Source organism: Eptatretus burgeri, chromosome 1 (genome assembly GCF_056783735.1).
Source record: "Eptatretus burgeri isolate ZD-2024b chromosome 1, Ebu_testis_v1, whole genome shotgun sequence".
Taxonomy (NCBI): Eukaryota; Metazoa; Chordata; class Myxini; order Myxiniformes; family Myxinidae; genus Eptatretus; species Eptatretus burgeri.
In genome coordinates this window covers 125,338,078-125,353,305 of record NC_140961.1, presented here as the reverse complement: position 1 = coordinate 125,353,305, position 15,228 = coordinate 125,338,078, and the positions used below count along the sequence as shown (strand labels likewise).

At 42.8% G+C, this 15,228-nt stretch overlaps 3 protein-coding genes across 3 annotated transcripts in view; 2 read left to right on the top strand and 1 right to left on the bottom strand.

Annotated features, from left to right (window-relative positions):
- LOC147035352 (extracellular calcium-sensing receptor-like) overlaps nucleotides 1–14,796 on the bottom strand; it is a 26,837-nt gene extending 12,041 nt beyond the window's left edge. Inside the window, exons 1-2 of the mRNA XM_085896060.1 lie at nucleotides 14,505–14,796; nucleotides 1,344–1,629 (exon numbers count right to left, since the gene is read on the bottom strand). Coding sequence (XP_085752186.1) covers nucleotides 1,344–1,629; nucleotides 14,505–14,575 — 357 coding nt within the window. The 5' untranslated portion in view covers nucleotides 14,576–14,796. The remainder of the gene's footprint in view (nucleotides 1–1,343; nucleotides 1,630–14,504) is intronic.
- On the top strand, nucleotides 3,298–4,445 carry LOC147035354 (uncharacterized). Its single transcript, XM_085879307.1, has one exon. It carries the CDS (start codon nucleotides 3,627–3,629, stop codon nucleotides 4,443–4,445), a length of 819 nt encoding a protein of 272 aa, XP_085735433.1. The 5' UTR covers nucleotides 3,298–3,626.
- On the top strand, nucleotides 4,526–8,042 carry LOC147035353 (uncharacterized). Its single transcript, XM_085897026.1, has one exon. The coding sequence runs from the start codon at nucleotides 5,103–5,105 to the stop codon at nucleotides 5,916–5,918; it is 816 nt and encodes a 271-aa protein (XP_085753152.1). The 5' UTR covers nucleotides 4,526–5,102; the 3' UTR covers nucleotides 5,919–8,042.
- Nucleotides 14,797–15,228: the final 432 nt, after the last annotated feature.

The following is a 15,228-nucleotide window of genomic DNA, read 5'->3' as shown; positions in this document are numbered from 1 at the left end:
AGTTACCTGACAAAGAGATTTGACACACAGGGAAGCCATTATGCACATCAAACCTGTGCTCATTTTACCAATCTATGGTTGTTTGCCCATGCTCAATCCTTTTTACATGCTGAGTGTCAGGCAAAGGGGAAGAATTATAATCTGTGATGAACAAAAGTCTTCAGAAACCTCATCTCTACCGTTTTTTGCTTCTAGCCACTTGAGGCCTGTTTCTATGATTTTGAGAATCGAAAAAACACATACCATTTAAAAAGGTTTTTGGTATGAGTTGGCTGGGGCTTGTACCACCAATCTAAGCCTCAGATGTTCCACTATTTCCCTCCAAAAATATGCTTTTTATGCACTCAATGGAGATGAAGATCATGTCATTATAGTAGATAGTGATGGATAACACATATCCAAGAGGCATCACGCTCTAAAGCTCAGAATAACACCTACTTATAATTGATTTACCTAAATTTATTTGGGCAGACTCCATAATGAGATGTGTTCTCATCATGTGCTGCATTTTTGGCTGCTGGTTGAATCGTTGGTTCAGGGCATGGCTATGCTGCTGATGCAGTGGCCCTATTACCAGATACTGGTGCTCATTTCGCCAACCTTGGAAGAATGACAGGCTGAGTCAACCTCCTGGTGTTAATTCAGTGGTAAATGGGCCTCGAACTCAGGACCCGTGGGTCCCAAGGCACCACCCTAACCACTAAGCCAACACCAGGCTCTATGAGATGTGTTGAAACTGCAGAAATCAATTTGTTGAATTTGAGTCAAATGGCAGGAAGTACGTGTGGTAATGTGCGCTTTCATATTATTTGGATGACAAGGAAATAATTTGGAGAATAATTTAGTGCACATGGATTGGTGTGGAGCGATTTTTTAAAAAATGGTCCCCATTATTGCATCACCTTGCGGGTGAGCCTGGTGTTCGCTCCGTGGTTAGGGTGGCGGCTTGGGATCCTCGGGTCCTGAGTTCAAGCCCCATCAGCCGCTGAATTAATACACCAGGGGGTTGACTCATCCTTCCGAGGTCGGCAAAATGAGTACCAGTTCCAGTGTGTGTACTGGTAGAGGGGCACTGCATCAGCGACACAGTCGCGCTTCAAGAAATGATAGCAACCCCGGCGGCTAAGCTGCCATACGACCACCACCACCTTGTGGGTTTGCTAATTGATTCTTCATGCTCTCAATACCAAATTGGATGGGTACCAAAATGCAATGATCAAATTAACCATAAAAACCTGAAATCAACCCCATTAATTCTACTACAGGATGAAATCCTTGCTTAATTCACCCCTAAAAATCCCCCAAAACATAATGAATATCAATTTGCATAAAACGTATCTTACCTGGGGAAGATAAAACAGACCCAGTGCTGTACTCAGAAAAGTTGTACTTCTCGAAGCATATGGGCCTATTATAATCTGTGATGAACAAAAGTCTTCAGAAACCTCGTCTCCACCGTTTTTTGCGTCTAACCACTTGAGGCCTGTTTCTATGATTTTGGGAATCGCAAAGCAAGAATCACGGATATCATATCCGAGTGTAATGTTTGGAAGAAGTGTTTCATTGTGATTGATCTCTTGAATTGCAAACACCATTGTGATGGCCCATTGGAGTCCAAGAGGGCGTGTTCTGACACGAAAGAAAATATGCATAAGTCAAATAGATGTATGAAATAACAACAAAGCAAATTGATCACTTAATAGAGGAAACAAACAAGAATACAAAAAATGCAATTCCTCTTTGGCCTGGCTTGTTTGGCATTCCAATCTGTACCCAAAGCTCTTAATATTGAGTTCCCAGGTTAAAATTCCATAATATAAAGAGTGACATATATTCTGATCTTAGGAATTGATCAATTGCAATAATTGCCCAGATAAGGTTGAGGAGCATTTTCAAGCATAATTTCCCCACATTATAAAGCTTTGATTCAAGAGATTAGTTCAAACGTCACCCAATGTAGCTGATTTTAATTTTTAAAGATTTTGTTGCAACTTATTTTGTGAAAATGTACTACTTGAAATATATTTTAAGCAGGTGTGGATGTGAAGGTGGTTTTGCATTTCCAAATGAAGTACTAAATGGTGCATTATGAAACAGGTCAATAATGTCACATATTTTAATTTTTTTATTTCAGGCATTTTATGTAAACCATTTTCAGTAAAATGATAGCATCTACTAAGCTCTCGTAGTGATGAGTTGATGGCTATGCATTACCTCCAGCCAGGTGCAGTGGGAAGTAATGGGCTATGTTGGCAGAAGGCCTACAAATACAGACCAAGTACAACATTGTCACATGGATGACAACTTCCAGATAAGATGCAACCACACCCAACGTCACACACAATCTGAATCGAAGACATCAAAGATAGTCTCACTAGACGTTTCCTCACACGCCACATCAAGCAGTTACCAAAGCCTGTGAACTGGTGAGGCTATTCCCATGCCACTTATCAAAGTTACACTCATTTAACTCACCAAAGTCACTGCACAAACTAGATACTTGCAATCACAAAACCAATGTCAATGGTAAGACTCCTATGGCTTACCCTTGGTGATCTCCCATGACTTACCCTTGGCGATCACCCGCAACTTACAATTGGCGATCACCCGCGACTTACCCTTGGCGATCACCCGCGACTTACCCTTGGCGAACACCCGCGACTTACCCTTGGCGATCACCCACGACTTATCCTTGGCGATCACCCGTAGTGCTGCAGCATAGCAAACCAATTGTTCGACTTTTCATAAAAGCACCAAAAGTGGTACATATGTTGACTAATGTATTCTGAACAATTCTGGATATGGAGCCACTCGAGATTTTGACTTGGAAAATGGCCACCATTCCACTTTAACAACATGGGATATCTGTCATTGTTATTCTCTTTGTAGGCTTCTCAGAGGTGATAAATACTCCATGTGATGTGCATTTACAAAGGAAAACAATACAAATGTCATTTGTGTTGATTTATTATATTTCCAACCATTGTATTGGGGAAAAATGGTCATTTTTATGGGAAAATCCATTTTCGCACACAGCATCAGTAAAAGGTTCAGAAGTATTTTGTTGTGGTGGTGGTAGTGGTGGAAGTAGTTTTGTAATTGGTAATATTGGTGTAGTAGTAGTAGTAGTAGTAGTAGTAGTAGTAGTAGTAGTAGTAGTAGTAGTAGTAGTAGTAGTAGTAGTAGTAGTAGTAGTAGTAGTAGTAGTAGTAGTAGTAGTAGTAGTAGTAGTAGTAAGTCGTATTAGTGTGGTAACAAGGTGTTTTGTGTCTTTGCAGAATATGGAGTGATAATCATCAGGAGCGGAGTCAACACGAGCGGGAGTGAATATGTCAAAGAAGTTCCAGCGAGTGCATTCCTCCATGGACCGTGCGTCTGTTGGCCCATCCAACACAAACTGGGAACTGTGTGCCATATGCCAGGAGGACACAGCAGAGTCCCTTGTTTGCCCAGAAAATACGAAACGCCCAAACACAGGGGGTGGGTAGAAGACACTGGCCGGGAATCTGATGCAGTTTAGAGAGTTGGGCTTACTACCCAGAACGCTGCAGCTTGATAGACTTGATGAAGGAGAGGGCATCGAGGCCACACTGGTTTCTCACAAAGCTGTCTATCATAAATGATGCATGCTTCGTTTTAATACAACAAAGTTGCAAAGAGCACAGAAGAGGCCAGCAGGAGGCAGCTCATCTGGTGAAGGCAATGCCGTGCCAGGAAAGCGCACCAGGTCACTCAGTGCAGAATCAAGTACCTCTAGTCAACCCTCATGCTTCTTCTGCAGACAGTCTGGTGTGGACACCTTACATGAAGCCACGACCTTCAACATTGATCAGCGTGTGCGGCAGAGTGCAACACAAATTGGAGACCACAAACTGCTGGCATGGCTCAGCATGGGTGATATGCGAGCTCTTGATATCAAGTATCATTCCAAGTGTTTAATGTCTCTCTACAATCGCGCAAAGTCCTCTGTCAATGCTGAAGACAAGACTGGTCATGAAAGTGTGGTCTCCAGAATTGTGCTGGCAGAACTTGCCCTTTACATTGAAGATACTCACCTGGAAGAGGATACATCTCCTGTATTCAGACTTGCCGACCTAGCAAACCTGTACGCGAACAGAATGGAGCATTTTGGAGTTCCCTTGGACACGAGAGTGAATACGACAAGGCTGAAAGAACGCCTACTAACCCAGCTCCCAGGTCGACAGGCAAAGAGCAAAGGACGAGATGTCCTGTTGGCATTTGATGAGGACATTGGCGAGGCACTTGGCAAAGCCTGCGAGCTGGACTGTGACAGTGAATTAGTTCACCTCGCTCGAGCTTCACAGATAGTCCGTCGATACATGTTTGAGGAAGCCAACTCATTCACTGGCTCATTCAAGGAAGGCTGCGCCACCTGTGCTACTTTCACTAGTAAATATGGTGCTGCATGGACCCTCCATCAATAATCAATTTGATGCTCCTTCAAGACAGGCAGCTTTGTCCATTGCACAGCTCCTGAAATTCAACGGTGCCAAGCATCACCATTAGCAGAAAAGAAGCACCTTTCCTGTTGGTACAAAGACACAAGAACATCCAGCTGTCAGACATGCCACATCTCAAGAAACTCCTCTGCCAATGTACATTGGCCTGATGCTGCACGCTGAGACTCACAAGAGGGAACTAGTGGACGAGCCCTTCAGTTGTGGTCTCAGCATCTCATACGACCGTGTCCTGCGCCTTTCTGCAGTGATGGGAAACCGGGCGTGTCAGATGTTCCAAACAGAACAAGTGGTCTGCCCGCCAACCCTGCGTGTTAGTGTGTTCACGACTGCAGCTGTGGACAACATCGACCACAACCCTAGTTCCACAACAGCAAAGGATTCGTTCCATGGAACAGGGATCTCTCTCCTGAAACACCCAGTGTGTGCAGATGGAGGAGTGGAACGTGGGATTGTCATCACTGGTGGGCCTGCTGTATCAAGGACTGATGACCATCTACCTAAGTACTACACAGAGGTACCACCCATTGCTTCCACTGTCAAGGGCTCAACAGTACCGGCCACCTCCCTGACTTCTCTGAAAGGGCCAGCTCTGCAGAGCATAAGGAGAAAAAGTACGAGTGGATGGAGAACCTGAGAAGTGCGCTCGAAGTACAAGATGTGACCACAGAAGGAGTCTTTCAGAAGACATCATGGACTGCATACCATGCCAGCCACCAGGAGCCTGGTCAAGCTATCATCACGCCAACTTCACTGCTTCCTCTGTTCCATGAGAGTGCACACACAGTCACAATGATGAGACACTCCATGGATGTGGTCAGAAGTGCCATTGAGCATCTCAACCCGGGCCAAATGCCTGTTCTGGCTTTCGACCAGCCACTGTTTGCTCTTCCGAAGCAGAAACAGTGGAAGTGGCCGGAAACACATGGGGAAGACAAACTGGTGGTGATGTTCGGAGGCCTGCATGTCGAGATGGCAGCACTGAAGACACTAGGTGACTGGTTGCAGGGAAGCGGGCGGATGCATGCACTCGCACAGGCAGAGATTGCTACTGCAGGAACCGCTGACTCCTTTCTTTGGGCCTCTTACATCACACGCACAAGAAGGGCACACCAGCTCACAGCGGCTGCCTTGTACATACGCCAACGATGTGCATACGATCAGCACAGCGCCAGTGCAGAAGATGACCAGCCTCCTGAGGACTTCGAAGACTGGTGCCATGAGAAAGACAACAGCTCTCCCCAGTTTTTGTACTTGGCAACAGTCCTGGATCTAGAGCTCTCCATCCTAATCCACGTGCAATCTCTGAGAGAGGGAGATTTCATCATGTACCTGGATGCTCTAACTGAGATAGTCCCATTGTTCATCGCGCTGGACCATATAAACCCTGCCCGGTGGATACTGGTCCATCTGCGTGACATGGCAGAACTACCACAATAGCACCCAGAGATCTACAATGAGTTCAAGGCAGGCCACTTCACAGTGAAAAAGACCAAGAGGGCATTCTCAGCAATTCCTCTTGACCAAGCGCATGATCAAAACAATTCCCGTCTCAAGGGTGACGGAGGTGCCATTGGCCTGACGGACAATCCCAGTGCTCTGAGGCGCTGGATGGTCGCCGGACCCGAGGTGGCCAGAGTGATCATGGAGTTTGAGGAGGCGAACATGCATCCAAATGCCAATGAGGAGACACGTCACCATGAAGAAACACCGCATGCACAGGAAGCATTTGCAAAAGATGTGCAATCACTTGTGGCTGTCATTGAAGAGCTGGGGAATCCCTTCGAGGAGGATAGTCCAGATTTGCTGGTCCTAGACACCAAGGAGATTGCCGATCCTGCAATGATTGAAACAGTTCGCACTGCCAAGCAGATTGGACAAGAACAGTTTCAGGCATATGCAAAGGATTGCCTCATCGACAGAATCAAGACTATTGACGAACCTATAAAGAGGAATAAACTCCCCCTCTTCGGAACAAATAGAAGACCAAAAGCACCCTAAGGAAAGGAAGCATCTGTGAAGAATGATATGGCCTTATTTGCAAGGCTCAACATAGGCTGCCAGAACCGCGAGGGGAACCTGGACGAGTTCTTCCGTCATGAAAATCAAGCATGCCCTCCCGTGTTATCTGATGCAGGAAAGCTACACCTGGGTAGCAAAAGCGACTTGCTGGTGTGCCTTGAAGGCATTGCTGAAGCTCAGTCTGATGCACCTGCTGTCACTTCTGTTGTCCTTCATGGCGTCGTCATCGTGCAGATGTTGAAGCCTGGCACTGCCAAGACATTTGAAGAATATGCCCACCAAGTCTTCATCCCATACGTCGAGGGGCAGCTGCGTCGTGCTTCATGTCTCAACCTCGTTTGGGATAGCTACAAAGATGGCTCCTTGAAGACGGCGACAAGAGAGAAATGAGGAAAAGGGGTGCGACGGCGCGTGGTGAGCACCGCAGCCATACCAGAAAACTGGCAGAGTTTCCTACGTGTCGACGCAAACAAGGTGGAGCTCTTCACCTTCCTGTCCGATGTGCGGGTGCAGTCCTTCCATGATGAGGCAAAGGAGCTGGTAGTCACTGATGGTGAAGCAGTCATCTGCCTTCCAAGGCAGGAAGATGAAAGCTCTCTGGCTCCATGCGGTCAAGAAGAGGTGGACACTCGCATCATGCTACATGTGGCCCATGCTGCAGAACATGACCACCATCGGATTCAAGTTCGAACCGTAGACACCGACGTCGTCGTCTTGGCGGTGATGGTAGCCCAGGCACTACCATGTGTGGATGAACTCTGGATTGCCTTTGGGACGGGCAAGAACTATGGCTACATCCCTGCCCATGAAATAGCTGCCTCCGTCGGTCCACAGAAGGCACGTGCCCTCCCTGTCTTCCACATCATGACCGGATGTGACACGGTATCAGCATTCATGGGGCATGGGAAGAAATCTGCCTGGGCCACATGGAACTCGTTTCCAGAACTGACAGATTATCTTGTGACCCTGACCACCATGCCAGTCAACATCCAGGATGACACAATGCACTGCATTGAAAGGTTTGTGGTGCTCCTCTATGACCGCACCAGTCCATATACGGACGTCAATGAGGCCAGAAAGATGCTCTTCGCCAAGAGGAACTCCGTCCAGCGCATCCCACCTACCTACGATGCTTTGGAACAGCATGTGAAGAGATCAGTCTTCCAGGGTGGCTATGTCTGGGGGCAGGTCTTGGTCCCTCAACCCGTGCTTCCATCACCAATAAGCTGGGGCTGGCGGCAAGCGGAGGATGGGTCCTACGAACCGCTCTGGACCACAATCCCTGAGGCTTCAAAAAGCTGCTTCGAGCTGGTGTCGTGCGGCTGCAAAAAAGGCTGTGAAAACCGCTGCAAATGCAAGAAGGCTAATCTGCAATGCACTGGACTGTGTGCTAGTGAAGGAGAATGCCAGTAGACAGACGCAATAGACACAGACTGAGATATCGGCCTTGCTTAGAATGTGCAAATGCAAAATCGCATTGCTTGTAAAAGTGTTGACTTCTTGATCCAGAGCCAGTACACTTGAGCTCAGAAACTCACATTGTACGAGACGGATGTATGCGTGTACCATGTGTCCTGGTAGATTGGTTGTAGACAGTAAACCGTAGCCGCTTCAAAGTGAAGTGTGCAATAATTATTACATTTTCTGAGTTTGTCATTATCACGATTATCAGTTCCCTTTTCAAAATAGAGTAAAGTATGTAATCTATAATGCAATTTTTGTTGATTCCAAACCCATTGAATGTGATGAATATCATTTGACTCTTGTTCTCCAGGCAATAATGGGTACTTTTCAGAGAAAAGTTTCAGGAGAGCAGCAATTTACAAATCAAATAATGGCTTTTTTACCGAAAATACTGGCTCATAATATTTGATTACGCCTTTTCATGGTCAATTTACTGAATTTTACACTTTCCTTAAATCTACCACCAATACAATAAGAAAATAAGAGCATATAGCCAATTTCGCTAAAGTAGAATGGCGGCCATTTTGGAAAATGGTCGCCGAAGCTGACCAAGGCACAATCTCGGGTGGCTCCATATCTATAATTGTTCGGAATACATTATTAACCTCCGCCATCTTCGAAGATGGATGGAGGTTACTGTTTTCACCCCTTTCTGTTTGTTTGCTTGTTTGTGAACAGTATTACGGAAAAACTCCTCGACGGATTTCGACGAAACGTGGTGGGGAGGGGGGGGTAAGGTATGGTCCAAGGATCATGCCATTAAATTTTTGACTTGGTGCCTCCCCCCCCCCCAAAAAAAAAATTGCTAGAGAAATTTTTTTTTTGTTTTTGCATTTCTACATGTTTTAAGTGATTCCCAACCCCCCAAAAAATTTTTTTTTACCCACTCCCCCCAAAAAAAAAAAATTTTTTACCCACTCCCCAAAAAAAAACAAATTTTTTTTTTGCATTTCTACGTGTTTTAAGTGATTTTCAACCCACCAAAAAAATTGTTTGAGAAATTTTTTTTTTTGCATTTCTACATGTTTTATGTGATTTTCAACCACCCCCCAAAAAAATATTTGTTACCCCCCGCCCGCAAAAAAATAGAGATTTTTTTTTTGCATTTCTACATGTTTTAAGTGATTTCCAACCCACCCCCAAAAAAAAATTGTTACCCCCCCCAAAAAAGTTAAAAAAAAATTTTTTGCATTTTTACATGTTTTAAGTGATTTCCAACTCCCCCCCCCAAAAAAAAAAATTGTTAGAGAAAAAAAAATTTTTGCAACTTTTTTTTCAACAAATTTTCGATTTTTTTTTTGAATTTTTACATGTTTTAAGTGATTTCCAACCCCTCTCCCCCCCCCCCCAAAAAAAAAAATGTTGGAGAAAAGAACTATAACTGTCAGCACTGTTGACATCATATTTAATGAATAAGATATAAGGTTCACTTGAGTGACCCAGCAGTATTGGCGGCGGAGGTTTTGCACTCTCCCTAGTGCTCCCCCTCTAGTTCTACATGTGTTCCAATTTTGGTGCTTTTATGCAAATTTGAACAATTGATCTGAAATATCAGACTACGCTGCAGGACCACCGTGACTTACCCTTGGCGATCACCCACGAATTACCCCTGGCGATCACCCACGACTTACCCTTGGCTTGTGATCCAATGATTAGGGAAACAATGCAAATTAAGAAAATATGTTGCATCGACATTCGATCCATTAAATTCAACATCATGAAAATTGAAGGATAATTATTCAAGTTATGATTAAAAAGGTGTTTCATTTTAAATTAGGTCACAATCCAAAAAAAGTAGGTCAAGGACACGAATCAAATATCAGGTACACAACTTCAATGCAAATCCACTATTGCAATACAAGAACACCTGGTTCTATTGTGATATTATGATAATTTAAGTGATCTTTGAGATTCAGCATTGGCAAAATTGAGTGATGACAAAAAAATACGTTATTTTCTTCATAGCACCATTTCACCTTGATCTTTAACTTGGAGAGGTATGATATAAATTAAGCGTAGTTGTAGCTTACTATAGGCTATATAGAGTGGGCAATTTCATTCTGATGAGACAAATATTAGTCGATTTATGGTGAAATATGTAAAAATGTCTATAATCAGGTCATAACTTAAAATTTGGTCAACATCAAAAATGTCAACCCTGCATACATTTTATTTCCACTATTGATGCAAAATTTCATTCCAAAAGTCCAAGCCAGATCCAAATGCAGCTCGGACATTGGTAGGAAAAAAAAAAGATTGAAAAACCTAAATGGTGGTTTCGTACTCCAATGCGTCTCAGACCTTGCCCTTTACCGAAGAGGGGCATGATGTAAATTAAGTGTAAATGTGCCTTGTTCTAGGCTATATGGAGAGGGAAATTTCATCCTGATCAAACGAACCTTAGAGTTATGGTGAAAAATGTTATAATGTCTATAATTTGATCATGACCTTGTAAATTAGGTAAAGGTCAAAAAAGATGTCAACCCAGCTTCCTTTTTATTCCCATTAATGATGCCAAATGTCATTCCGAAAGTCCTCGGACATTGGCAGAAAAAAGGGGGAGAAAAACCTAAATGGTAGTTCAGTACTTCAAGGGATCAAAGAAGCTCCAAGGGACCATTAAAAGTCGGGGCACTAAATTTAGAAACAAACCCTACAACAACTGTAAGCCTCCTCCATACATGGGGTGGGCTTAACTAGGATCCTAAAAGGAGCTGAGGGACGTAGAAACCACCTGGATGGCAATCAGTCACTGGATCCAAGACAGAGAAAAGTGGGACAAGTTCCTCAAGAGGTTCCAAATGCTGCCAGGCATGACAGGACCTTAAGCAAACAAAGGTGGATGGTGAAATAGGTCAGTCGCTTCGACAGTGGCTGTAGAACCAACCATGAGCAGGTTGGATCAAACGCCCAGCAGCTGAGAAATACATTGTCAGCATGAAAATAACCACTTCTACGCACCTTTCTCTCTAACAGTATGGAATTCTGCCTCATTCTGGCTCGCTTTACCTCCCATTCTCCTCCTCTTGCCAATTATCTCCAAACGCCATTTCTCTTGCCCTCGTTATACCTCAAAGAGTGGGTTATTTTTTTTAACTATCTCCATCCAAGGCCTTATCACAAATTATCACCCGAAACCTTCCATCAATCACTTCCATGGGATGAACGTCAAGTTTCCACCTCAGGGCCTTTTGATAAGTCCCACCTCAGGCACAGAAAATATCAATGGGGAGGATGGATGTCATGTGACTGGAGGTGTGTTCCATGCTATTAAAAACTACTGAGTGTGATTAAATAAATCATTGAATACTTTAATGATATGCATATTCCTCCAATTGTGCAGTGATCCATCTCCCCTTAATTGTGAGGGTGGTGGGCTTGGGATCCTGGGGTCCCAAATTGAAATCCTGCTCAGCCATTGAATTAATACCAGGTGGGGTAGACTCAGCCTGTCATCCTTCTGAGGTCGGCAAAATGAGTATCAGCTTGCTGGGATGATAGAGCCATTCAACTATCTTAGTATTCTGTGTCAGAGTGGTGATCTGTCTCGGATTGTGCCCAATAGCCCAGGAGACTGCTTTGGCAGTGCTGCCAATTTCAACCAATATGAAGACAGAATATGGTCCCAATGGATGGAATGGATCCATCTCTCTATTCTTGTCCTCTTGTTTTACCTTTGCTCCATTTTGAATCTGTTTTTCATTTGCCCCCTGTTATTTTGCTCTTCCATGAGCCTGGGTCTCGTATTATAAATTTGATTTCAATTCCATGGCACAAACAATTTTGCACCAAGCAGCATTAATCATTCTTGTGCAACATGTGGCTGCAACAATGCATCATTGCAGGGAGCACGTCTGTGCTACTGATGGGTTCCTCCTGTACTTCAGCACATACATTTGGAATTTGTTCTACGGTGCCGGCAATAACTCACCAACTCTTCGCAAAAGACACCGTGACATATTTATCAGCCACCAACTAATGCAAACATATGGAACATCTCGTTTAACATTCATCTGACAGACGGAACACTTCCTGGTCCAATGTCCTGTCTTGTGAAGCACCAATCCCACAGTATATATATATATATATATATATATATATATATATATATATATATATATATATATATATATATATATATATATATATATATATATATATATATATATATATATATATATATATATCATGCACACTCCCTTGAAAGGAACTTCGACACAGTGGGAGGCCATTCGGCTCATCACAGAATGTACTATTATTACCAACCTTTGGTTGTTTGTCCATGCTCTATCCTTTTTAAATTCTGAGTGTCAAGCAAGCAAGCAGCACGTACATTTTTTTAAGTCTTTGTTATGACTCGGGTGGGGTTCGAACCACCAGTGTAACAGCCTCAGAGTGGACGCTTTAACCATTACACCACTAAGCCTGGTAAAAGTCCCATTCTTGTTCAATATTACTGTTCAGTCACATTATTCCCTCCAGCACTTCAAGTCAGCTGTTCACTACAACCTCAGGTCACTTCCCAATCCATATATTCGTGATCTCTTCGACCTCATATGACCCCATTCCCAAACACTCCCCCTTTTCAGGTTATTGTGATTTTTCACCCCTCTCCCTAAACTCTATTCGTTTGTTGGTTGCCCGTGAGTTTGTTATTTTGCGTTCCATCCTCACTTTCCCCTTCTTCATTCTTGCAGTGTTTCATTCAGTTTCTGTCCAGCTTGACACCCATTTGCTCCCCCCCACCCCCGACAAGCTGCTCCGGCACATGCTCCCATTCCTACCTGAACCTTATCACCCCCACGTATCCTTCTCCCAATCCCCTTGATCTTACTCTCACTCTCACTTCTGCTTTGATGATGGTGTTTCCCATTTCTATTTTGTTCCCTTGCATTCTGCTCTTGCTATTCCATGAACCTCGATCATGTTCACAAAAAAATAAGTGTATCTGTGACCTGTGACCACACACTAGCCCCCTTTCCCCATCTTCTTGGTACTCGTTTAAATATAAGCACATATCACTCAGATAAGTACATGATAACTCGTTTAAATATACTAGAAGGTGGATCTTGCTTTTAGCTGCTCAATTCCTGTGCATCACATTACAAAAACACACTGATGTTTGAAGTTATTCTTCTGTCTAAAGGACTTCATAAATATAATGTGAATCATTCAACATTTTCCTTGTTGTTTTTTACATTCTTAGATTTTATAGTTACAAAATGCATTTGAACAAGGAATGAAGGAAAATTCAGGAGAGGAGTTGAGAGAGTTCTATACATTTGAACTATACAGTCTATACTGTAATATCAAACATTGGCATGAGACTGTAGATAGCACTTCCAGCTTCACATGTATTCTAAAACATTTAATATGAAATGCATTGCTCTAACAGCACGATTACGGCAGTTCTTATTCACAACCCATAAACATGCAAGTAAAATAACCAATACAAGGTTCAGGAGATAGGAGTTAAATACAGTTAACGAACTGTCATGAATCCCCCCCAAAAAAAAATTCCGATTCACTTTGTAATTCTGACTTACGTGGTGCATACAACTTGTGGATGAAACAATTTCAGATCAGATCTCAACTCCATTGTGGAATCATGCATTGGAAAAAACCCTCCAAGCATTATGTCACCACTCGAAAACATCGCTTTCTCATTTGTTTTGATTTCCAGTTGCCAAGTGTGTTTGCGAACAGTGGTTAAGCATAATATAAAAAATATTATAATCATATGCAGTACCATTTCAAATGAACAATTCTTGCCAGTTATTGTTTAACCTACAATATATTTCATTTATCAGATATTAATAAACCAAATTTTCTTTTTCAGAAATTTCTATAAAATATCAGTGTTAGCATTACAATCAACAAAAGGGCGTAACAATTTAAGTAATAATTCTTCCAAATTTGTAGACTTCAAACTCATTTCCATGACAACAGTTGCTATATTTCCATGTCGCCTGGTTGATGTGTCATTAACAACAATTACCGGTCGTACACATTAATTGGTGTTATTTTATTTAATGCAATTTCTCGCATTTTTGTCACATTTTCGCAATCAGCAAGAAATCCACATCATGTTCTCTATTATATAACTCTATGTTTACTTATACTCTATATGTTTGCAATTGAAGTTAAACATTCTCTCAATAGTGTGCATAGCAATATATGGTAGTTTATGAGGAGAGTTAAAGGAGTTAATTGCCTCGGAGATAATTGAAAAGGAGTATAAGAAAGTCAGTATTTATTTAATTATATGAAAGACTACTGAATAGCAACGTTTTGTACCAAAACATTTTCAAGTCATTTGTAACTTCAGAAAATGATTATAAATTTGCAACAAAATATTGTTACGGTTCGAGTAACCATACGCATACAACATGCAGGTGTCCCAAGTCAGTTATGGCATTAAGTATATATGTAGACAGAACCCCTCCTTGTGTGTAGTAGGATCGAAGGGGTGCATTGCGATGTTTTTTTAGTTAGGGTAATAAATCTTTATATTCCATCCTCCATTGCGATCCATGGTACCTGAGCGCTTGCAGCCTTCGGTTCGCTGGCAACAACGCACCACGGTCCACATGTTGTCTCTGGAGACTCATTTTTCCGAGACAGAATCTTCACTGTCGCAGTTCCTATTCGGCTTCTCCAAACGCTCCAACTCTTTCTTGACGAGTCCACACACGTGGAGTTGGCGGGCCTCGCAGGTGCCTGGCCGAGGCCCTGCCCAGAAAGGGTGGACAGTGACGTCAGTTTTGACCAAGGCCCCGCCCAGCTGAGGGAGGTCTATTATGGAATAGGCAAAGCCGAGAAGCGAACGTAGAATTCCTCTTACATTCGCTTCTTAAATATATACAAATTAAAGTATTTTTGCTCTGAAAAAATTAATAATACCTTAACATTACCTTCACAACAACAACTACACTGCCGAGAACAGGATCACATCTGAAGAAAAAAAAATCCTCAACATTACCTTCACAACAACAACTGCACTGTCAAGAACAGGATCTCATCTAAAAAAATTAATATTACCTCAACATTACCTTCACAACAACAACTACACTGCCAAGAACAGGATCTCATCTGCAAAAATAAATATTACCTCAACATGACCTTCACAACAACAACTACACCGCCGAGAACAGGATCTCATCTGCAAAAATAAATATTACCTCAACATTACCTTCACAACAACTGCACCGCCTCGAACAGGATCTCATCGAAAAAAAAATTAATATTACCTCAACATTATACC

Bases quoted from the DNA above. Each gene is read 5' to 3' on its own strand.
- LOC147035353 (XM_085897026.1), top strand. From the start codon at position 5,103: ATGGAGAACCTGAGAAGTGCGCTCGAAGTACAAGATGTGACCACAGAA.
- LOC147035354 (XM_085879307.1), top strand. From the start codon at position 3,627: ATGCTTCGTTTTAATACAACAAAGTTGCAAAGAGCACAGAAGAGGCCA.